At 51.9% G+C, this 24,432-nt stretch overlaps 1 protein-coding gene across 4 annotated transcripts in view; it reads right to left on the bottom strand.

Annotated features, from left to right (window-relative positions):
* Positions 1 to 1,737: 1,737 nt before the first annotated feature.
* Positions 1,738 to 24,432, bottom strand: part of WFDC1 (WAP four-disulfide core domain 1) — a 79,343-nt gene continuing 56,648 nt past the window's right edge. For 2 of the 4 annotated variants that reach the window (XM_077133180.1, XM_077133177.1), the window contains 6 exons: positions 15,948 to 16,125; positions 11,810 to 11,893; positions 10,883 to 11,023; positions 6,600 to 6,641; positions 5,143 to 5,230; positions 1,738 to 2,583 (listed from right to left, as the gene is read on the bottom strand). In XM_077133180.1, the coding sequence (XP_076989295.1) occupies positions 5,172 to 5,230; positions 6,600 to 6,641; positions 10,883 to 11,023; positions 11,810 to 11,893; positions 15,948 to 16,125 (504 nt within the window). In that variant the 3' untranslated portion in view covers positions 1,738 to 2,583; positions 5,143 to 5,171. Of the gene's footprint in view, positions 2,587 to 5,142; positions 5,231 to 6,599; positions 6,642 to 10,882; positions 11,024 to 11,809; positions 11,894 to 15,947; positions 16,126 to 17,427; positions 17,587 to 24,432 lie in introns of those variants that run through there. The other 2 variants (XM_077133179.1, XM_077133178.1) reach the window with 2 other exon arrangements.

The following is a 24,432-nucleotide window of genomic DNA, read 5'->3' as shown; positions in this document are numbered from 1 at the left end:
CTGGTGGGAGGTGATTGGCTGCTCGCTGGTGGGAGGTGATTGGCTGCTCGCTGGTGGGCAGAACCAGGAAGGGTTCTGAAAGAGCCCTCATGGGTGCAGGGGCCTGCTTGCTGCTAGGAGCTTGCTTGCTAAGTGTCAGCTCTCTCCAACTCCCTCTAACCTCAGTGGGCAGCCCAACCCCCAATGGGGATGAGCTCAGCCTCCGCCTGAGTGTGCACCCTCGGTGCCCCCTTTTGCCTCCTCATGCCCAGAATGCAGTACAGCTGGGGCTCTGGTTTGAATCCTGACACTTCTAGGCTGGGTGGCTTTGGGTGAATCCTTTAAGCTCTCTGAGTTGGGTTACTCGTCTGAGAGATGCATGGGAAATGCTGGCCTATCTAAGTATCTGCTGGTTGTAATTATTTGCTTCTACTGTGTTGGCCAGCCAGAGAGTGGACTGACCCTTAGACCCCGGGTCCCCAGCCCCACGGGCCCTGGCTGCTGGTCAGAACCACCAGGGAGCCTTCTGCCAAGCCCAGGCCCAGGGCCCACCCAGGCCAATTAAGTCAGACCCTCGTGGGTGGGCACCCAGGCTGGGCCCTGGCTCGTACCCAACAAATCACAGGCATGCGTTCCGTGGCCTGCTCACCGGCACTTAACACATGAAAAACTCCCTTTCTGCAATAGAAATTCTCTGAGAGACTCGCAGGCCACCTGCCCACGTGGAGCTGGCCCCGGTGGGACTTCAGGGCCCTCCAGTACCCAGGTGGGGCAGTGACACCTCACCCTGGTCTGACCTCCTCTCCTCCTGCCCCCACCCCTACCCCAGTCCCCACCCCTCTGCCAGCATTGCTAAAGAAACTTCCTAATAAATTGGTTCCCACAAATTCTCATCTCAAGGTCTGCATGTCCATGTAGAAACTCGCAGACGACATAGCAGCATTATTCACAAGAGCCAAGAGGTGGAAACAACCCATGTGTCCACCGGTGGCCAGACGGACGAACAAAATGTGCTCTGTCCATATGCTGGAATAGTATTCACCCAGGAAAAGGAATGAAGTCCTGATTCATGCCACAACAGGGATGGACCTTGGGGACATTATGCTAACTGAAAGAAGCCAGTCACAAAGACCACACATGACGTGATTGCATCCGTGTCAAAGTCAGAATAGGGAAATCTACAGAGACAGAGAGTAGATCCCTGGTCACCGGGGCTGGGGTGCGGTGGGGGGATGAGGAGGGACTGCTAATGGGCTTGCTCCTCTTTTCTTTGTAGGAACACATATAGTTTTCCTTCTGTAGAGTTATTTTTGTGTTTTCTTTTTAGAAAAGTTGTAGGTTTCGGGTATCTTTTGGAATAAATGGAAATGTTATAAAATCAATTGGTTTGGCTACACAACTCTGTGAATATATCCCACTGGGCTGTACATTTTCAGCGGCTGAACAGTGTCATATGGATTGAATCTCAATCATGCTGCTTAAAAAACCAACTAACTAGAAGAACGAGGCACATGGAGGGGATTCCTGGAGCTCAGGCAGCAGAGCTGACAGCACCACGTCCCCATAACGCCCGCTCCACTGCCCAAGCCCACAATAAAAGGTGACAGAGTCCCCCAGACCGCCGGGGCCTGAGGGTTGCATTTTGTTGGCTTTACTGTCCCAGAGCCTCCTCCCAGCTCTTCTAACCTTTCGACTTCGGCAGATGCAATGTAAGACTCTCGGGTGGGGAAACGATGAATCACGCAGGAGTCTGGCATGTTGTTTTCATTTCAAGGTGAGCAGATTTATTTTGAGAACATGTGGACAGGGCACAAGGCTCCAGGAATTACATGTAAATACCCAAGACACCGAACTCTCAGTGGGGGGTCCACGGATGCACCCGGAGGCGGAGGCGCCGTCCCAGGGTGAGGGGCGGTCCTGCAGGACCCCTCCAACTCATTTCCGGTGAGAAAACACAGCCTGGAGGTGTTGGTGGCCCACAGGGCCACCTGGCAGCAGAGGTCCCTGAGACAGAGTCGTGAAGGATTCCACATGGGACAGCGAGTTGAAGTAAAGAAAAAGATTTATTAGGGGAGAAGCAGAGGGAAGCCACCGACGCAGAGGTCTGCGGGAATGCAGGAAAGCAGCCTCGGCCCCCCTCTTGGGGGGCTGCCTTTTAAAGAAAAAATCGCGCCAACAAGCCCGCACTAGCAAAGGGGCTTGCTGACTTAGGGGATGACGGATTGTTGGGGCATCGGCGCACTGTGCTTCTTTGATGCGCGGCTGCAGGTGTCAGGCAGAGAGGCGCTGTCAGGGAAGGGTGCTCAGCAGAAATAGACTATGACATATTTCTAGTTATGTAGGATGTCTTCATTCGCCATCTGCAGAACACAGCACCAGCCGGTACGGGTGGTTAATTCCTATCTGGATTCTTGGACCTGCCAAGGAAACTGGGGGGTGGGGGGCAGGGGGGACTGAGGGGCTCTGCTCTGAGACCCAGCAAGTTCCGGTGGGGACTGGACTCTCTGGGCTCCCCCTCTGCTGAGCTGGACCTCTGGAAATCAAATCACATCTTCCCAACTGTTCCCAGGCCTAGTAGGAAGCTGGAAAGATGTTTTTGCAAATCTGCTGAAAAGGAAGCAAAGAAGGGATTCGTTGGGGCTGCGGCATGGACGGAACCTGCAGTCATGACCTGTAAAACGCTCCCCCCTTCCCTGGCCCCCAGCGGAATCCTGGAAAGATGCCAGTTTCCAAGAAGATTAAATTCTGGAACCCCTTTCCAGGCCTGACCTGTGAACCACATGGGGTCACTGGGCCCCTTTGAGATGGCCTGGAAAACTCGCACAGTCCATGGGGCAGCCCTGCAGGTCCAAGCTAGAGGTGAGCTCTCCGCAGAGGTGAGGGGAGCACCACCCCATCGCCCACTGCTCTTCCTAAGGAATAATTTAAGAAAAAAAATGTTTTTTTGCTCAGCTCTGATGCCACTTGGCTTTCCCAGCAGGGTTTGTTTATTGAACATGTGAAATGATCTATTTTTCCACGGTAATAGGAAGCAGTGTGTCACCTGGCTTGGCCTGGAAGCTGCCCATGTGGCTGCTGAGCATGGGGATGGGGTGGGGGTGGGGGTGACAAGCAATGAACCAGGAGCCTGTCTGTGCGCCCCCGAGAGCATGGCTGTGTGCCGGGGGCTCCAGGTGTGCACAGGGGGCCTCGTCAGCCTGGGGTCCACACAGGGCCATCCTCACACACCCCCAGACCCACGGCGGCCTTGGCTCTGCTGTCAGGAGCCCCCACCGAGGTCGGGGCTGCAGCCCTCCCCTCCGCCCACACCTGACCCCGCACAAGCCGCGGTGGGGGACTTCCCACCCCGCTCATGGGGCCAGGCCTGACCCCAGATGATTTCAGGTACGTGGGAGTTGACAAATCCCCCTTTTTGTTTTAAGCCGGCTTGACTAGGGTTTCCTTTCATGTGCAACCAAAAGAGGAGCAGACAAGAGTTCTCGGTTCCAGCCAGGAAACGTGGGGCCTGGCTGCTGCCGGCTGAGCTGGTGCTGGCAGGCCGGGCCGCAGCACGCTTGGCACACCTTGAACCTGGGGATTTGCACTGCCCTGAGCGGGGGCTGCCCCTGCCAGCTTGGCTCTTCTGGGTGTTCGGGTGCCCTCGCTTGCACCTGAGACGAGGGGGCAGCCCTCTCCTGAAAGTCTGTCCACGAGCACAGAGGGAAATGGGTCCTCTGAGCTGATTCTTAGCAATCAGGGAAAAAAATCCTTCGGCAGGGGCTCAGCTGGGCTTCTGTGCAGCCCTGGGCACGCTGACGTCTGTACATCCATCTTCTTTCTGTGCTCCTACCACACCCCTCACTGCCATTCCCATTCCGCAGGTGATGGGACTGAGGTTTGGACAGTGCGAGTCACTGGGCTAAGGTCACACGGCAGTGTGGCGAGAACTGAAACCCAGGTCTGTCCGGCTGCAAAGCCCCTATTCTGAAAATCCATCCTCAAGTGTTTCTCAGTGTCCTCTTCTTACCCACTGACCCCCGTCAGGAGGCCCCCAGACACGGCTGGCCTCCTCCCAGGGCATGTCCCTGTCACCAGCAGGCAATAGACAGGCTGGCATCCATCCCTGCCGGATCTAGATTTTCCTGGAAGACTCAGACAGGAATATTCTGGAATCTGAAATCTGACATTTGCCTTTCAAGGGCATTCTGGGGAAATGGTCCACTTTCATGAACTCTTCTGTGCCAGGCGCCGGATTCACAGGGCACGGGGCAGGTACTGCGATCGACTGCCTGATGCTCTCTGTGGACTGCGAGCAGCCTTGGCATCCCGACAGCAGGTCTGTGCTTTGTTCACAGTCACTGCCGCTTGGGCCGGTCTCCTCCTCCACCGTCCTGTCTCCAGCCCAGAGGTCACCCAGTGGCTCCTCAAAACCAGGCCTTTCCTGCCTCAGGACTTTTGCTCTCCCGGCTCCCTCTACCTCCCCAGGTCTTCCCACAGCAGCACCTTCCCATGCCCAGGTGTACGGTCACCTCCTCAGGGAAGCCCTCCTTGATTTGCCACCTAAAGCAGGTCCCATACTCACCTCCAGTGACTCTGCACTGCATCATCCTGCTCGATTCCTTCCCTTCCCCTGTCACAGGCCCTCACTTTCTCGTTTATCCTTTGGTTGACGTGTTTATTGTCTGTCTCCCCCTATAAGAGCGTAACCCTTGCAAGGGCAGGAACTTCATCTGCTAGGTTCCCTGCGTAACCCCAGACCCGTGCCCGGCATCCACTGAATACCGTTCAGCTATCTGGGAGCAACCAAGTGCCTGGTACTGTGCCTATCCTATAGTTGGCACTCAGTAGTCGCCTTTGACAGAGGGAGGGAGAGACAGACAGACAGACTCCATGGGACCCTGGCGGTATTGCCCAGTTCCTGGAGGTGTCGAGGCCCAGGAACGGGAAGGAGAGGGAAAGAAAAGTTCCAGCCTGGTCTAATCTTAGGCTTTAGATCCAGAAGGACATAGAAACCCGCCTGCTTCTGGTTACACACACAGTTCTCAAATGCTCACTTCAAAACTATAAGAATTTAAAATGCCACCAGCAGGTGAGGCCCCAGTGTCACCCTCCCACGGCCAACTTTGCTTTGACAGAGGTCCACCTGGCTGCCCCACCCCACCCCCACCCCTTCCGGTGACTCACCCACCCCCGCGTATCTGCGGGTCGTCGCTTTACGGAAAGTCCCCCTGGTGTCCCTTTCTATGCTCTGCCACGTTCTTCGAATCGCCCTCTGCAAAAAAAAAAGAGGCTCTGTCGGGGAAGGTATGTCTGCCGCTGCTCCAGGGGCCCCCTGGCTCATCAAGAACTGCCAAATCAAGACCACATCCCATGGTCTTACTTGGTTCCCTGGCCGTACAAGCCCCTTCCTCAAAATGAGCCCCTGCCATTCAGACCCGCAGCCTCCCCTCCCTGCACCTCCGCCCACGGCCTGTGGGGAGCTCGCCCTGCCCACGCTGTGGCCTCCTCTCTGGCCACTCTCCACCTTGCTCACTGCACACTCCAAGTTGCCCCGCCCTCAGGATCTTCACACACGCACCCCCTGCCCGTTCCTTCCTATTTTCAGGCTGAGCCTCTCCTTAGGAAGGCTTCCTCAACCCTCTAACAGTCTCCTCCTCTTAGCCTGTCTGTGGCCTCAGCAGCCCTAACCACCATCAGGCGGTAGGAAAACACTCAGGCTTTTCCAGTGTGTGCATTCCCTGCTCAGCAAAAGCTGTGCGAGGGTAAGAACGGGGCCTGTGGTGTTCAACCTGTAACCTCGACCCCAGCACAGAATGAGGAGTATGCTTGATAAACAGGTCCTGATAATTATTGACAAAGGTATGCTGGATAGATGGAAAAATGTGTGGGAGGAAGAGAGAAAGGAAGGGAGGGAGAGAAGGAGGGAAGGATAGAAAGAAAGAGGGAAGATTGAATGATCAGACGGATGGATGGATGATTGGATGGAGAGATGGATGGATGAGTGTATGACTGAATGGATGGATGACTGGATGAACCATCTGGCTGGCTGGCTGGCTGGCTGGATGGATGGATGGATGGATGGAGGAATGGTGTCAGCCGTATTTCCCAATTCCCTAAAGGAGAGCAGGAGGGACTTAGTACCCCTAGCCTCTGGTTAAGCAAGAGGCCACATTTGCTATGAGCCTCTGTCTGGCTCCCACCTTCCCACCCACCATTAGATAACAGGGATTTCACTTTATTTATCCATCCTGGTCCTCACTCTGTCCCTATCTCTCAGCCCAGCACTGCCACCCCGTCCCGGTCTCGGGCACCTGGGTGGATGTCCAGCCACTGGCCTCTTCCAGCCCAGGGTCTGGCGTGGCGTCCACCCATGTCAGATGCCGCCCGCAGGGAGGCCAGGCTGCAGGGGAGAATTTCCCAACAGAGGCAGCTCGGGTAGCTCAGCCCTCACCCCAGCGTGCCACGTGGGGGAATAAAAGCAGTGGGGGGGGGGGGGGGGATATGGTTGATCCTTCTCACAGCAGCTTCACACTGGGGATCTTACAACAGTCAACGGGCTTTTAATTTTCCTCTTCTCCCAAGACATGCTCACTGCCTTCTCCAGCACCCTCTGCAAAGAGAGTGAAGATTTCTCCTCTTACCTGGATATTCCTTGGAAAACTTATGTTGAAGGAATCGCCCATCTGGAAAACACACAAAAGGCTCTTTTAGTGTTCTGTGGAGCTCCCCTTAAGGGGGTCACAAGGCCGAGAACATTTTCATAAGAATATTGACAAGTCCCCTGCGCTTTTCTCTCTGATTCTCTCACAAGAGTACAGTGGGGTTTTCCAGGGGGTTCCTGATATGCTATCACAGCTGAGGGATGCAGCAGAGATGGGAGAATCCAGCCATCTACTTTTAACCCATTCGTTAAAGAGAACTGCAGTCATTCTCAGTTTTTTTTTGTTTTGGAAAACGTGTATTTTTAATAAAAATTGATTTGCTTAATATGAAACTTCTTCGTCTGAGGAATTCCTGATATTCTCGCAAGCAGTGGGGACAACCAATTCAATAGGCTGAGCCCTTGATCTTGGGGTTTGCCCCTACGAAACTTATTCTTGCAAAGGAGCAGCTAAGCCTCCTTATAATTATGCCTAAGAGATGCCCCCAGAGAGCCTCTTTTGTTGCTCAGACGTGGCCTCTCTCTCTAAGCCAATTCAGCAAATGAACTCAATGCCCCCCCCAACCACATGGGACATGACTCCCAGGGGTGTAAATCTCCCTGGCAAGGTGGGCCCTGACTCCCGAGATGAGCCAGGACCCAGCATCATGGGATTGAGAAAGCCTTCTTCATCAAAGAGGGGAAGAGAGAAATGAGATAAAGTTTCCGTGGCTGAGTGATTTCAGAGTGGAGAGGTTATCCTGGACCTATGCATTATATAGACATCACTTTTTAGTTTATGGTGTATTGGAATGGCTGGAGGAAAGTACCTGAAACTGATGAACTGTGTTACAGTAGCCTTGCTTCTTAAAGATGATTGTATAAAGATATAACTTTTACAATGTGACTGTGTGATTGGGAAAACCTGTGTCTGATGCGCCTTTTATCCAGGGTATTGGCAGATGAGTAAAAATAAATAAATAAATAAATAAATAAATAAATAAATAAATGGGGGGGATAAAGGGTAAAAAAATAAACTGGGTAGATTGAAATACTAATGGTCAATGAGAGGGAAGGGGAAGGGGTATGGTATGTATGAGTTTTTACTTTTTTCTTTGTATTCCTTTTTCTGGAGTGATGCAAATGATCTAAAAATGATCAGGGTGATGAATACACAACTATGTGATGATATTGTGAGCCACTAATTGTACATCATGGATGGACTGTATGTGTGTGAAGATTTCTCAATAAAAATATTTTTTAAATTTTTATTTGTTTAATATGTAATGGGCTTGCTGTTGTTATTTTTAAATGAATTATAGCATAAGTACTTTAAATGTCCCAGACTTAATTTTCATCACATTGAGTATCTGTGGCTATAACTAAGCCACATTAAGCAAAGTTTTTGAGGTCCTTGGTAATTTTTAAGCGTGTAAGGGAGTCCTGAGGCCAAAGAGTTTGAGAACCGCTACCTTAACAGATGAGTTGGAAGCAAAATTCCAACAGTGCTCAGCTCATGTCATGACAAAATTTTTGGAGTCCATTCAAAAGAAACTAATAAGATTACTGTAAATGACAAATAATTTGTGAGTGTAAATCCTTGCTCCACTGCTTCACTGATCCTCTCTGAAAATGTACATAAATTTTAACTCTTAAAGTTACCACGAGTACTAAAAGGAGCAATTTCATTCAAAGAAAGATAAGGAGAGTATTAAGTGGAACCATATGAAATTACCATTTTTTAAATGTAAAAAATGGTCAATAGTCAGCAATTTGTCGAATGTGTCAAGTTACTAAATAGGAATTTCCAGTTCCCACTGGCATCAGCTACCGTCTCTTTCTGCAGCTCAACCTCCCTCCCCCAAATATTACAGTAAAATGTGTGTGGGAGGGGGGAAAACATTGGCCAGTATGCGCAGTGCATCTCACTAGCAATGCCTCCAGCATTTAACTATCTCCGCTCTCAATGTGTCAGCTTTGTCTTCCCTGCTGTAACGTTAATATGTCATCTTTAGGCAATAACTGGACACTCCGTTTTTCTTTGGTTGTGTGGCCACACTGAAAAGCATCCGGGAGTCTTGGGACCGGCCCTGACATTTATTGCACAAGGTGACAAAGCCCAGCAGACCTGCCTACAACCTGGGTGACTGCATACCAGCAACTGAGCAAATGTATTTTCCAAAGGCAAGTGGCTGGCGTTATTCAGGCCGGGGGCTCTCTGGAAGGTTCCTGGGCACCCCGCCTTCCCTGGGTTTGAATTCCGCCCCACGGGGCCACAGGGGGGAGCCAGAGGTGCACTGGAAGCGGGCTCCCCCTGCCAGGCCTCAGATGTCCACCCAGCCTGTGACTCCTGCAAAACCAATTCCCTCCTGCCCAGGGCTGCAGAAGCCCTGCTCTACTCCTCTCGGGCAGCAAAGTCTCCTCGCTCAGCTGCTCTGCCGACGCGAACAGCGGGTGCAGTGTCCCGCAGCTTGGCTCTGCAGGCTCAGCTTCTAAGGGACTCGCCCCCACTCAGAAAACTGCCCTGCCTCCTCCTGACCCCTCGCTCTGAAAGCGAGGACGTCCTGCTGGCCTCAATGTCCCTTCTCGCGTGACCCCTCAGATGCCCCGTCCCAGGCTGCCTCAACCTAGAAGCTGAATGGTCAGCAGGGCCTCCAGGAGCAGACTGGGAGGCCGTGCATGTAGTTGTGGGCAGGGGATTTGCACTTATTCTCTGCTGGTTCAGGGAAACAAATGTATATATTTGTATAGAGAGAGAGAGGAGGAGAAAGCAAATGTGATGATATTGTAACAACTGAAGAATCTGTGCTAAGGATACAAGGTGCCATTGTTGCAACTTTTCTGAAAGCTTGAAATGATTTCAAATAAGGAGTTAAAAAATAAAAGTTCAATAAGAGGCTTCAGCCTGGGTGTGCTGAGGTGGGAAGTGTTCCCTACCCCCCGAGACTGTGGCTCCGAGGGAAGGTGCTGGAATTCAGGACGCTTCCAAAATACATATAATTATGAAAAATTATTGCTAAGTGACAGCCCCTTGGGGATAAGGCCAAGGAGAATTTCACTTCCATTTCCATCCTGAAGGCTGGAATCCTTCCCGTAGGAAGGGAAGACACACAAGTGTGCGCGCACGCACACACACACAAGCACACACACACACACATACGCACAGGCTTTGGAGCCAGGGGCTGGCTTGGAATTCCAGCTGTGTTCCCTGGTAGCTGTGTGCATCTTCTGGGCAAGTCGCTGGACTCAAGTCCTCCCTCAGGGAGCACGGAGGTCATGGCCCTGGGGAGCACTGGTGTCACGGCCCTCAGGGAGCATGAGCTCTGGGTCACGGGTGTGCTTTCTGGGGAAGGAAGCCCTGCTTCTCCCTGTGTGCCAGTTCCTGCCCTCAGCATTTGTCTTTCTTTCTCTTTTAAGAATAAAGCTAATATAGAGACCATAGTAGCTCTCTCTAGGGAGGAGGAATCTACCTTAAAGCACATAATCATTTGCCTAAAGCTGGAAAACCACATGAGGAGGGGCTTATGGCCAGCCCTGCCACGACCTCCTGGCAAAAGTGCCCCAGATGGGTGTGAAATTCTTCACTAGGACAAATCCCTGGAGCTGGGCAGCCTCGGGCTGGTCTCACACTTCAGGGAGTCTTGCCTTCGGCCAGAACCACCAAGCACTCCCAGATGCTAGCGTGCCCCTGTTTCGTCCCCCCTCCAGGCCGAGTCTCCTGCCCATGTGCTGTGCTGAGGCACTGCTCTGTCTCACGATGGGAAGATTAGGCAGACAAAAGCAGCCTAATGCACACAGCAATCAACGGACTATGTTCGAAAGCAAGACAAATCCCAATCTGGTCAAGTGGCTGGTCCTGGCACGCGTGTGGGAAGTTTGGGTTTCTCAGACAAGTCAGATTCCAGGCATTCAAAATGGACACGTAGGCAGAGGACAAAACTCAACATCTGCTGAGCACCCATCATTGCTGGCTCTGCAGGTAGGTCTCAGTTAATCCTCCCAATAGCCTGAAGCAGCCCATTTTACAGATGAAGAAACTGAGGCCCAGAGATATGAAGTGCTGGCCCCCAAGGCCACCCAGGCGAAAGGGTCCCCATGCAGGCCTGGCAGGGGTGGGCGGAGGGTCTGCAGGAGGCAGCAGCAGGGAGGGAGATGGCAAGGGCTCTGGCCAGGTGCAGGGTGCTGGCCACTGTCTCTGGGCGAGTCTTCCTCGTGGAAGACTCTGGGGGCCCTTGGGGGAGGGGTGCTGGGCAGGGGCTGAGTGCTGAGGGGGTCCCCACTCACCTGCCAGCTGCCGCTGCCTGACGCACTGGCCGTGGTTTGGGATGCCCTCGGCCATGTCCCCTGGGCTCAGGATGTGGCACTCGTAGCCCGAGGGACAGCGCAGTGGCTCTGCCCCATCCTCGGTGGTGCTGCATGCCTCTGCTGTGGGGGACACACATGGGGGGCTCAGGGGACCCCTGGCTGGGGGCAGCAAATGCCCCTGGCACAGAGGGGTCACCTCTCAGCTGCAGATGAGATTCCATGCCAGCAGTACACACATGTGCACACACACTCACACACGCACAACATCCAAAGTCATGACCCTGAATGTGCTTTTGTGTACAGGGACACACGCACCAGATCTACATTTACACACCCACACTCTTGCGCACACACGTGTTTGCACCACACACAGATCCTGACACACACGCATTCACACTCCATCACACACATAAGCATGCACAGCAAGGCTCAGCTATTCAGACCTAAAGCCACATTCAGAAGCGTGCCTCAGTGACCACATCCACACACGCGCAAATGTGTATGGTCACAAGCACATGCAGTGTAAACATACACACTCATGCAAGTGGACACACCCACACCCTGTAATCCCCCAGCGCCCAGCCTGTCATTCTCAAAAAACCATCTCTCCCCTCCCTGGGAAGGAGGCACATGAGTAGGAGTAGGGAGCTCCTTGTGCTTTCTGGGACTCGGGGAAACAGCCGCAACCCCCTCCCTCTCAATCCTCGCCCACGAAGTCAAACCTTTCCTCCGTATCGGGGATTCCGGATCCTGTGTCAGGGTGCGGGAGGGTCAAAGAGGGCTGAGTGTTTGGTCGGGGCCCCTCGTGGGGTGGGGGTGGAGGGGGCAACACCCTGGGTGAGGCCGGGGCAGCCCCGTGGCCCTTGGGACCGGACGGCAGTGGGAGGAAGGGGATGGGGCAAGTACCTTGCAGCACCTCCTCGGGGCCACCCAGGAGCCAGCCGTTGCCGCCAAGCCATCGGGGTTTCGGCTGCACCAGCCAGTCTAGAACTAACACACCTGCGGTTAAGTCCAGCCCCGGGGCGCAGGTGGCTGTGGTTCCTGAGGAGGCGTGCAGGTGCCTCGTGGGAGCAGCAGCCATGTTCCCCCTTCTCCCCGCGGCCAGGGGCACAGCTCAGCCCACCCGAGTCTGGGGGCAGTGGGGCGTGGCCTCCAGATTCAGCTCTGGCCGGAGGGATGCGAGTGGAAGCCGTGAGGCACCTCTGGCCTTGCCCTTGAACTGTTGGCTCTTTGCTCCCCTCCCTCTCTCGAGCCTCCTTCCCGCAGGCTGGAGTCACCTTGACCTTGGGTCAAGGCCAGCTCTCAGGTGGCAGAGCAGCAGGGTGGAAGGCACCTGGGTCCCTGGTCCCTACCCTGGACTGCCTGCCTACCTCTGGACTACTAACTGAGAGAGAAGCCAACACCCAGCAGCTCTGCCCCCAGTGCTTGGGCCTTTTTGTTACAGCCGCACGGCCTGTTCTCTACCCAGGACACTTTTTTCTTTCTTTCTTTTTTTTTTTTTTACATGGGTAGGTACCGGGAATCAAACCCGGATCCTCTGGCATGGTAGGCAAACGTTCTTGCCTGCTGAGCCACCGTGGCCCGCCCTACCCAGGACACTTTTAATAGGAAGAGACGCCCAAGCCAATAGGTTGGAAGGCCTTCAAAACACTAAAGCAGGGGAGGGGCAGGGGATTAGGGGAGGCTGATTTGCTATTGGGTGAGGCTGTTTGTCAGTTCTTTGTCTCTTTGGACAAATGAAAATTATCCAAACTTGAGAGTGCTGCTGATTGTACAAACAGGTGAGAGCACTGTAAGATGTGGTTTGCTTATTTTGGACATTATCATCATGCCCAATAGATGGAAGGAGCCAAAAGTACAATGGCTGAGAAGCAGAATGGTGAACTGTGATATATTTACATGATGGATAATGTGCAGCTACAGAAAGGAAGGACGCCAAGAGGCACGGAACGAACTGAATGAAACTTGGGGACAACGTGCTGTGCAAGATAAGCCACAAACAAAAGAACAAATATGCTACGGTTTCTTTCAGGAAATATTCTTAAGAAAATTGGAGCCTCGGTTGCAAGCCCTGCCGAGTCCGAGCTGTAAGTGGCTCTGAGACCCTGAGCTGTGTGTGTCGGTGGGTTTCCCTGGAGCGGTGAGCGCCTCCGTGACACCCAAGACTCAGAACTGGGAGTTAGCCCCGCTGCACACGGTCACAGGCAACGCAACCAGAAAAGAGATCAGGCCTCAGTTAGAGATAAAAACGAAGCCGATTTAGCTGGGACTAAGGTAAATCAGAATCCAGGGTAAAAGATGACAATATATGCACTCCAGAGCTTCACCTGCTGTGTGAGACTGTGTCTAGAACCTAAATTTTCTGTAACACACAATCCAAATCAACCTGTCTGGAAATCTCATTTAAACAAACCAAAACTCATGGAGTTCAGATTGGGAATGAGGCCTTATAATTCTGTAGAGTTTGATGTACTACCCGGACACATCCCGGTATTGGCTGGTTTGCTGATAATTAAAAAGTACTGGTAGCGTCTCTTGAGGGACCAAAGAAAAATAGAACTATTAAACTTTCCCATCTGGGAAACCCCTGGCACCCTCTCAACCACTGGGGACTCCCAAGAAAACAGGCCAAGCCCTGGATTTTGAGGACATGACACTCAGAGTGAGGGTCTCCCTGACAAGGTGGAACATGACTCCCAGAGATGAGTGTGGCCCTGACCTGTGGGATCGAGAATACCCTCCTGACCAAAAGGGGGAAAGGAAGCACAACAAAATAAGGCATCAGTGGCTACAAGAGTTCAAATGGAATTGAGAGGCTATTCTGGAGGCTACTCTTATGCAAGCTTCAGCCAGATATTGCTAATTGCCATGGTTTGCCAAACCCCAAGCAAACATCATTACTATTAACTCTTAAGAACACTTAGGGCTCCAACTGAGACTCTATAAAAGTTTCATGCACTAAGGTTGCTTTCATGAAACCCATAACCTCCAGAGGATTCCTAGGCCAAATAGATCCTGAATCCCAGAGGGACCAGCCCTGCCAGGACTATTGATGACATCCCCTCATCCTTTAGCGTGGACACCCCTTCCCAACATAAAAAAGTCAGAACAGGCATTGCCTAAAGATCTCTATAGATCGAGAGAAGGGTCAGAGGAGGAGGAGTTACAACAGAGAGAATAGGATGGAACGAACAACTGTGACTGCTAGAATCACTGTATTAGTACTCCTTCTAGCCTCCAGTGTTTTGGAGCAGCTGGAAGGAAAAATCTGAGATGGCGGACTGGTAGCACACGATAAACTCTGGGCTCTGTTCTGTAACTGCTTGTTGAAATGTGCTTTGAAAATTATTGCTTTTTCTTTCTTTGATTTGTGTATATGTTATATTTTACAATAAAAACCATTAAAAAAAAAACTGCTTGCCTCCATGGAGTTGACCTTCAAGAGGGGAAGCAGAAAATGGACAAGCAAAACGCTGTATTTCAGGTGGTGCTCGAGAGAAAAATTAAGCAGGCAAAGAGGGCAAGCAATTGACTGAGGGAAGTTTCTGCTGAGAAAGTGGCTTTTGAATAACGACCCAAAGGAGGGGAGGAAGAGAGCCGCCCACATCCCTCCACTGATGGCCTAAGGCATGGACACTTCTCTACTGGACTGAACAGTTGGACCAAAATTCTACCTATGTCTGCTGTGTGACCCTGGGTAAGTGACTTAGCTTCTCTGACAGTCAGTGTCATTAGCTGTAAACTAAGGCTGATTACAGTCTCTTCACCTTATGGGGCTGCGTGAGCATTGAATGAGATGTGTGGAGTGACTACAGGGAATGAGAGGTACAGTTGTATAGTGTGCGCATTACACAAAAGCAACTGACCTAGGTGGCAAGAGAGGCTGGAATCTAACCCAACCTCTTTCTCCAATTCTTACTCCCTGTTGCAGTCCAGAGGAAGCAGCACCTGCTTGTGATTTGACCACCCAGAGGCACTTGCCTTTAGTGCTGATTCCACCAGGAGGGGCATCATTTTGTCTTTCTTAGGAAGCCCGTTAGGAGCTGGTCCGGGCCTGAGCCAGAGCTCACACACATCCTAGATTGCAATTACAAGTACGATTCGGGGTGCTGAGTCCCTTGTCATCGCTGTGACCTCGCCCCAAAGAAAACAAGGTGAGTTCATGCTCACTGTCCTCCCACCCTCGTCCCTGGGCCTTGGGAGTCACGGCTGGGCACCTTCTCAGAGGCACCTGTGCTAATTAAGGCCCCTGGGAACCTCTGGCTCTCGCCAGAAGACACAGCCCAAGCAGCTGCTGTTTTCCTAAAGGCTCAGCCCCAGCAAGGCTGAGGGTGGAACATGCTGTACCCCGCCCCACCCCCATTCTACCCTCTTAGGGGGGCAGCTCCTACCCCCAAATCTAGTGCTCCCCTCCAAACCTGCTCTCCAAAAGGGATCTAAAGCTCCTTCCCGCCAGAGTAAGGACACCTCTCCTCCCACAGAGACATGCATTACAGTCAACAACGTCTCATGGATTGCCTGCTACGAGGGGCATGGGGGCTGAGCAATTTGAAACGTCAGAGCCCTCCGTGAGCTGTGCATGTCAGCCCCCCGAACAGGCGGGGAGACTGAAGGACAGAACCAGTTGGCAGGTGGATTTGAACCAGGACTCGGCCTGCCCCTGCCTCTGTGGGGAACACTCCATCTGGCCTGCTAGGCCCCCCAGGCCTCCATCTCAACACCCCAGGGCCTTAAATCAGGGGGACACCCTCTGGGGACATCTGGCAGTTGGCCCGTGGCTGGGGGTAATGCAGCCGGCTGAAATCTGGAGTATAGCAGGGGTTCAGGAGCTCCAGGTTAGACCTTCTCAACGAGCACCTTCTATTCCCACTGCACAGGTGAAGCCTTAGCAGTCCAGAGAGTTGGATTAACCTGCTCAGGTGGTACAGATGTAAACTCAGGCTCAGTTTCCCCCAAGTCTGCTCTCCTCCACCTCCTGGCAGGACGGTTCACCCGCCGGTGCTCCCCCAACCTCCATCTCCCTCGGGCCCAGGGGTGTGCCTACCTGGCGGGGGCGGCACAGCCTCCAGGCAGGTGTAGGTGCAGCCGTTGTAGCAGCAGCGCTTGAGCAGCGAGCACTGGGTGTCAGCCTGGCAGTGCAAAGCTTGGCAGGCGTCGGGGGGCAGTGTCTGCGGGGGCGGCGGGCAGAGGTCGGCACGGGGCTGCCAGGGGTTGTCCTCAGCCTGCAGGGAGGTGGAGTGAGGTGTCAGTGGATGGCCCTGGGGCGAGGTGGGCCTGCATGCAGGTCGGTGGGCCTCTCTGACCCTCTGTGTCCTCGCCTGGAAATAAGGAGCAAAGCAGGCCCCATCTCCCAGGCTGTGCTGAACCTTATAGGATGCTGTGTCTCCCTTTGTAATGCCCCTAAACTAAACCACTCCTAAGTCCCTCAACAGCCAACAGATACATGAAGCTTGGTAAGTTTGCTGGGAAAAAGTCTGTTCTGCACCTCTCCTCTGTGAAACAGATACACAAGCACCCCACCCCATATATACACATATGTCCATATAGATTTTTGTATATGCATATACACATGTATTTCTATACGTCTACATGTTCCTGTAGACACATATGTATTTCTCATAATCCATATATACAAGAGCTGTGAGAATTTACAAATCATACAAATAATGAATAAATTCACGCAGCAACTCGGATAAATGCCACAAACATAACATTGAGGGGGGATAACAAGATCAAAAGAAAACAGTGTGACTCTAACTTTATAAAACTCAAAGACAGGCAAACTGTTCTCTGATGGGAGCAGCCAGGAGACAGATGCCAGGGGGCAGTGGTTTGGTGACCACGTGGTCCTGGCCACCTGGTTCAGGCCATGTGGTTTGGGTCTTGTGGTTCAGATCTCATGGCTGAGGCTGCTTGGTTCTGGCCCCGTGGTTCAGGCGGCCTCTGTTTCTTGGCCTGGGTGCTGGGTGCACAGTGTGTGCACTCGGAGAATCTGGGAGCTGGCCACGTCTGAGCTATGCCCTTTGCAGCATGTGGGTTGCACTTAGATTGAAAGTTCAGCGTAAGATAGAGTTGAGCACGTGATAAGCACAGGTGAGTGGCCGATGAAACGAGCATTTTAGGGGGTTGAAGACACACCAGGCAACCTCCCCAGGGTTCCTCTAACAGCAGACCCATCCATGCCAGTGACACTGCCCTGCTCCTGGATTTGAAAGTGGGGTGCATGAAGGTCAGTCTTACACATGGCACACACACACACACACACACACACACGAGTTAGGCACAGGACAGATTAATTGGGAAAAACCATCCAGGTTTGCCCCACTTCCTGACATTTCCCGAAGTCTTTCCTTTTGTCTAAAAGGCCTGTTTACCCCCCACCGCACCCCCATGCATACATATTTGAAAACACTGTCCCTTGCCCACCCAAGTAAATAATGCACGTCTGCAGACGGGAGCTGCACACAGCCTTTAAAAGCTGCTCCTGATGTATGAACGAAAAAATGAGCTAAGTCCTTCGTTACGTGCTGCGCAGGGAAGATCGCCAGGATATGCTGGTGCTGGAGGAGACCAAGGCGCAGAAAGAAGATGGGAAGTGATCTGCAAAACCCATCCAACCTGAATTTCCAGATGAGTGACATGATATGAATGAGGAAAGAAAATGTTTCAGTTTTTAAATTTATATTTTAATTTTAAAACATTTAATGTTTTAAATGTTTACTAACAACTACCTAATCTCACATTTTGGGACACTGATGGCATTCCGTTTCCAAAAGGCTCCCGTGGATGATGTAATGACAGCAATGTCATCTTTCAGTATTAATGCCACACTTATCCTCCTCTTAAACATTAAGCCTATTTTCTTTTGTACTAAAATAGGGAAAATGTGATGTGGAATTATATAAAGGCTGATCGATTTTATACTGATCATATTTGTGATCTTCTGAGCCAGAGTTAAATGGTTTTTAAAAACTATCATTTGTTATGTTGCTCTCCTGCATTCAATCTCTTATGACAAATGAGATAAATGATTTCAAGATAGGTCCTTTTGATGATATGGTATTTTCTCCTTCCTCATTGTGAAAAATAGGTTTTATTTTTGGAAACACGTCGGAATTAGTCATCATAGATGACCAATTTTTTAATGGTGCATTTTGTTTTTTCCTCCTAGAGATAGGTTAAATTGACAAGTAACTCAGTATTTCAAGTGTCAGAAAAAAAACTTGGATGTGGTAGAATGTTATTCATGGAATGCATTGCATGCAACATATCTTTTAGTTTATTTCATAAAGGAACAAAGGAAGTGTATTTGAATGTTTTCAAGAAAAGAAAAAACATTAATTTTGTATGAGGTTAACCAGATTTCAATTAAATCTTGTTAACAATCTAAAGTGTTATAACTACTTTAAAATAAAGAAAATCAAGGTTTAGAGCAGGTTGTATGCTGTGCATCTAGCTCAGTTTCTAAAATGAATATGCACACACATATAACATATTTGTTTAGGCCTGGAACATTCCAGAAGGATACAGAGGAGCCAGGAAATATCAAAGATTCACTTTAGCAAGAAGAAATTAGCTTCTGGAGTGGAAGGTTTTTCTTCATTGTTTGCCCTTTTGCCCAGGTTCCATATTTTCTAGTGTATACATGTGTTACTTTTTCAATTTGAATGGAACAACTAAATACATTTTTAAAAGAGTGGAAGCACTTATGTAGAATTTTAACAACTATATGGAAAAATATTTATAATTGTGAGGGAAAGAAGCGAGATGTGAAATGAGATGTGTGTGACCTCAGCTATGTTTTAAAAGCACAGGAAAAGCAAAAGCTGAAGGATGTAGCCCAAAAAGGCACCAGTGATTAGTACTTGGTAGTGGGATTGTGGGGGTTTTTTTCCTGCTTCTTTATACTTTTTTGGTATTTCCCATTTTTCCACCATGAGTATGAGTGACTGAATTAGGAAAGAAAGAGAGGGGAGGGGCAGGAGGGAGGAAGGAGGGAAGGAAATGAACATGAAAACCATCTTCCAAGAACCTCGAGGGTTTCCTCTCATCTCCAGATGGCACAACTGAGGCACAAGGACAGGCAGTGGACTGTCCAGTCCCATGGCTGGTGAGTGTCCAAGCTGAGGCTCAATCCAGGTTTGACTGACTCCACATGTCCTGCTGCCAGTTTTGGGTGACAAGGCTGCCGAGACAACCCAATGTAGGGAGAACATTCTTTACAGCAGATGTGCTGGGACGGCTGGATGTCCAGCGCAAAGGGGTGGCACTGGGCCCTTCCCGCTGGTCACATGGGAAAACTAAAATGGATCAACGACCTAAATGTGAGAGCTACAACTTTGAAGAAAGCAAAGGGAGAATTGTCATGACCTTGGATTAGGCAATGGTTTCTCAGATATGGCACCAAAAAGAAGATGGGACAAAGGAAAAAAATAGATCAGCTGGACTTCATCCAAATTAAGACCTTTTGTGCTACAAAGGATCTGATTAAGAAAGTGAAAAGAAAACCTACAGAAGGGGAGTGGGGGCATATACTGGCAAATCATGTGCCTGAAAAGAGACTGATATCCAGAATACCTGAAGAACTTTTACAACTCAATAATAAGAAAACAAATAACCCAATTAAAAATGGGCAAAGAATCTGAATAGACTTTTCTCTAAAGATATAGAAATGGCCAATAAACACATAAAAAGATGCTCAACATCCTTAGCCATTGGAGAAATGCAAATCAGAACCCCAGTGAGGTCCTTTTTCACACGCACTGGGATGGACAGAAGCAGCCTCATCCTGGATGCGTCCCATCCTGACCCCAACCCGGAGATGCCAGCCCCGCCCAGGTGTGCTGAGAAGCGGGCCATGGCATTGCCAGCACCGGGGACATGTGCCAGGAGAAGGCCAGAGCGTGGCGGCGAGCACGAGGCTGGGGGCTGCAGGGCTGAGACAGGTCGCTGCAGCCAAGCCCCCAGGAGGTCTCTGCTCAGAGCAGGCCCACGTTGGCCAAACCCTCAGTTTCATCTGGGATTGGGCCTTCCGAATCCCACAAAGCTCCCGAAGCTTCTTTGGAGAGAGGGTGCACTCTACCGCCCCCCAGGCCTCTGTCCGTGCTGGCCCCTCTTCCTGGACACCCTCTCCTCCCGGCCTGCCAGCTGAGCCATTCTTTAAGACTCAACTCTGCCCTTTCCTCTGGGGGTGTGTTTCCTTAACCCCAACCCTCCCAGGGCAGCATTAGCACCCATGCCACCCATCCACCCCCATGCTCCCCCAACCCACGGGCCCAGCTCTTGTGAAGCAGGATGGAAGATATCCTCCCACCTGAGCTGTGGGCAGGCCCTCAGGGGAGGGAGCTGAGTCTTCTCCTTCCTGGCATGCTCAGTGCAGAAGGCTGCATAATGGGCACCAAAGACATCAGGTCCCTGGGACCACAGGGCCTGTACATAACTGCGACCTTCTAAGGAAAAAGGGTCTTGCCATGTGATTACACTAAGGGTCTTGATGGGGAAGGTTCTCCTGGAAATTCAGTGCACTTTGAATGTGACCCACAACCTCATAAGAGGGAAGAGGAAGGAGCTCAGGCACAGGAGGGGAGGAGGCCGTGTGCAGCAGAGGCAGAGCTGGGAGGGACGTGGCCACAAGCCAAGGGCCACGGGGAGCTGCCAGAATAAAATCCTCCCCCACCTTGTCTCCTATCACCCCATCACCCCACCCCCACCCCATCACTACACTCCTTCACCCTGTCCTTCCTTTCCCTCAAACTCCCCAAATGCATTCACATCTCAAGGCCTTTGCCCTAGCCATACTCTCAGCTGGGAGTGCCACTCCCTTCACCACCTCCCCACGGGGGCTCCTCCTGGTCAGTTCATCCTCAGCCCAAACCTCACCTCCTCCATGAGGCTTTCCTTGATTGCATCATCTAACGGGACCCAACGCAGCCACCTAGCACCCTGCCCTACTTTCTTCTCTTCAAGCCTCATTGGGTCCCGCAGAGCAGAGAGGTGTCTCACCTGGGCTCCGCAGCCAGCGGCCCCAGGTTCACATCCAGCTCCACCACTCATTTGCCTTGTGACCTCAGACAGGCCACTCCACCCAGTCCCATGAGTCACTCACCCTGTCCGTAAGACGGGCACGGTGATGGAGTCTCCCTCCTGGGGCGTGCTGAGGCGCGAATGTGTGGGCCCCTTTCCAGTGTCACCCACAGGCTCCCCCCACCCCTGCCTATGGCCAAGTCACCCTTCAGACCCCACAGTACATCCCTAAGGCGGCTCCCCAGGACTGGTTGCGGTGCTTCTGCTGTGTTGCAGGGTGCTGTTTGCCCACCTGCACCCCACATCCACGGGGCACAAGAAGTGACGGCTGAAATGACCGAGGCCACGGGTGTGTCCCGCTCCTTCCTGGGGCGGCCATTCCACGCGCTGCCCCCGGAGCCCTGTAGGGGGCATCAGGCCCCGAGACCGACACCCCTGCGCATTGGCAGAGTCACAACCCCATGGTTTGCACACCGCCTCGGGGAACAAAGGGCGGGAAGGGGGCCGGGCAGGGCTGGGTCCCACCTTGGCTTCACCCTGGGAATTATTCTTTTTATCTGCTATATATCTATATTTATATATATAAATATATAAAGAGTGAAAATTAGCCATCTCGATATATAAGGAAATGAAAGGTTAAGAAGATGGGGTGGGTCTCCCCAGAGCCACACAACTAAAAAAGGCAGAGAGGAGCCAGGAGAGCAGGTGTAAGGACGTCTGGCTCATTCTTGACCACCCCCACCCAGCCCTGCCCTCACCCCAAATCCCCCTACTCTCCAATCTGCCCCCACTCAAACCCCTCTACTCCCCCACCCCACCCCACCCCCACCCCAAATCCCCCTACTCCCCCGCCCCATCCTACACCCACTCCAAACCCCCTATTCCCCACGCCACCCCAAATCCCCTCCCCTCCCACCCGCCCCCACCCAAACCCCCTACTCCCCCACCCCACCCCGCCCCAGGCTCGCTAATCTCGCACCCGCAGGAACAGTCTGCCCCATGCAGGCAGGGGCCTGCCCCCCACCCCCAGAGCTTGCCAGTCCCTTCCTGCGGACTTCATGGAAGGGGCCCCGCGAGGACACGGGCCTCCTCCACCCGAATCTGACCTGACGGCGCCAACACCGGCATCCACCTTTTTCTGTTCAACTCATGGTGACTTCTCTCTCCATCTCCTAGTCCCTTTCTCTCTCCCTCCTCCCTCCCTCGATTCATTTACAGAATGATGCTTGACCCAACATCCAGGGGCCATAGCTCAAGGTTTGATGCTGAGGCAGATGCGAAAGAAATGCACAGTCTGGTTCATGATAATGGCAGAGCGGGCAGCATCCATTGAGCTCCAACTGCATGCCAGGCGCTGGGCTAGGTGCTCACAGGCTGAATCTCACTGAGTCCTCAGGGGGGCCTCTGTGGGCGCTGCTATTACTGGTGGGGACACTGAGACACACCCTTTAAGGCACCTGCTCGTGGCCACCCAGCTCAGCAGCAGCAGAGGCGGGACACGAAGCTGGGTCTTGGCCAAGGAGCTCCGCTGCCTCAGGGAGCTTCGACCTGGGGAGCTGCTTCCTGACCTCTCCTGGAATTCCCTCCTGCTTCCTCAGCCCAGGGTCTCCCCCTCACACCCTCTTTCCACACGCACCAGCCCCCCTCGACGGACAGCTTGCACAGCCCCCGCTCCCTTCAGCCACAACCAACCCTCAACCAGCCCCCGCCTCCTCCTGCCCTCCTGGCTTTGCCACCACTCGGCTGAAAGTAAAAGGCTGGTGCTCGAAACCCCTGAGAACTGAGGCAACTCCCCTCCGACTGACAGCCTCCTTCATGAAAACCAGAGCAGACATGAGCTCCGACTTTTATTTTCCTTCCTGCTAAGGAGCTGTGTAGTCGGGCTGTTTAAATTCAGCAGCTGGACACAAATTTGTGGTGCCCCTCAGACCAGAACTTTCCAGTCCGGCCTGCTTCATTGGCAAAACTCATTCCCTTAAGATCCCAACCTGGTGGCTCCCTGTACTCCTCAGGGAGATATTTTTAGAGGCCTCTACAGATTTGCAAAGTCATCCTGCTGCTGCGATGTCCTCAGGAGGGAGGTTAAGGAAATTCTCCTAAACCTGCGCTCCTCCAGTGAAGCTGAGCTCAGCAAGTACGAGTTGGGATTCAACTAAAGCAAGAGAACTGAGTGTCCCTCCAAAGGGAGCTGGACAAATAAATGCTGGCATGTCCATTACTCAGAAAACCAGGGAGGCCTTTGAAAACACAACACAGAGATACCATATCAACATACTCATCACATGCCGACAAGTGAAGGAAGCAAGGCTCAAAACTGCATGGATAAAACCTCATGAAGACAACTCTGCGCTGTGTGTTACTGCTTCATGAAACAGCCTGGAGACGCACACACCCCAAAATATCAGCAGAGCCTACGTCTCAAAGGAAGAACATAGCTAATTTTACTTATTTATAATTTTCTGTATTGCCTGCTTTTTTTTTTTTTTTTTTTACAGTAAACAACATTGTATTTGTAGAGTCAGGAAAAAAGTTAAGCCTCTTCCATTTTGGGAAAAAGAATTCCATCTCTAAAGCTGCCGTAATGTACCCGCGCCCTCCCTTAGTCCCCTCCTTCATTCTGCGTGCAAGAGTCTGCCCTTTGGAATGTTCTAGCAACTTAACAGCCAGACCAATAATAACGCACCCTAGGGCTGCTTTCCTTGCTGGGGGAAGAAAGCCAATTTCCTCTAAGTCTGACTTGTTCTTCCTCTGGAATTTGGACGTCAAAGATCTAAAAATACGCCTCTCCCTGGAACAGAGGGCTTGGGGGTCAGCACACACTGACAAATGCCATTTCCTGACGTCCTGGGACCTCGGCCCTACGCTCTGGAAGGAGAACTTGGTGCCAGGTTAACGGACTTCCTCAAAGAAGTGCTCCAAGAAGCAGATTCTCACCCCAAGGAGACGAGGCAGGTTCTGGTCCCTCTCCAGGTGTGCCAAGAACGAGACGGCCACCCCAGCCCGTCACCTGCAACCAGCGTCCGCTGAGCACAGCTGGGCACCACTGGGCACTGCTGGCCGCCTCCGAGGAGCTGCTGAATCCCTTCTGTTCTGCTCCAGGTTTACCGTAACCCACTCATCCATTTAACAGCAATTGTGTAACTCCCAGGATCTCCTCTGAGCCGGGCACTGTTCCGGGGGTGGGGAGAGCCGAGCTGGACGGGGACATGGTCGCCGCCTGCTCGTGGTTCACCGTCCCAGAACGAGTGGTGGACACTAAAGGAAATATCACACCAAGAAAGCAAACGATGGTTTGGGGCCTTGTTTTGGTTTTTGTTTCTATCGATTGCAAAAATGGTTAATTAATAAAATGCCAAGCAAAGCCACAATGAAAAGCAGCTAAAAGGAATGAAGTTCTAATACAAGCTACCATGAAAACACAAAGGGCCACATAGTGTACATTTCCATTTATGTGAAATGTCAAACGCAGGCGAATCCACAGACACGGAAAGCAGAAGGTGGCTGGG

Source organism: Tamandua tetradactyla, chromosome 16, assembly GCF_023851605.1.
Source record: "Tamandua tetradactyla isolate mTamTet1 chromosome 16, mTamTet1.pri, whole genome shotgun sequence".
Classification (NCBI taxonomy): domain Eukaryota; kingdom Metazoa; phylum Chordata; class Mammalia; order Pilosa; family Myrmecophagidae; genus Tamandua; species Tamandua tetradactyla.
This window is presented reverse-complemented; position numbering and strand designations above follow the sequence as displayed.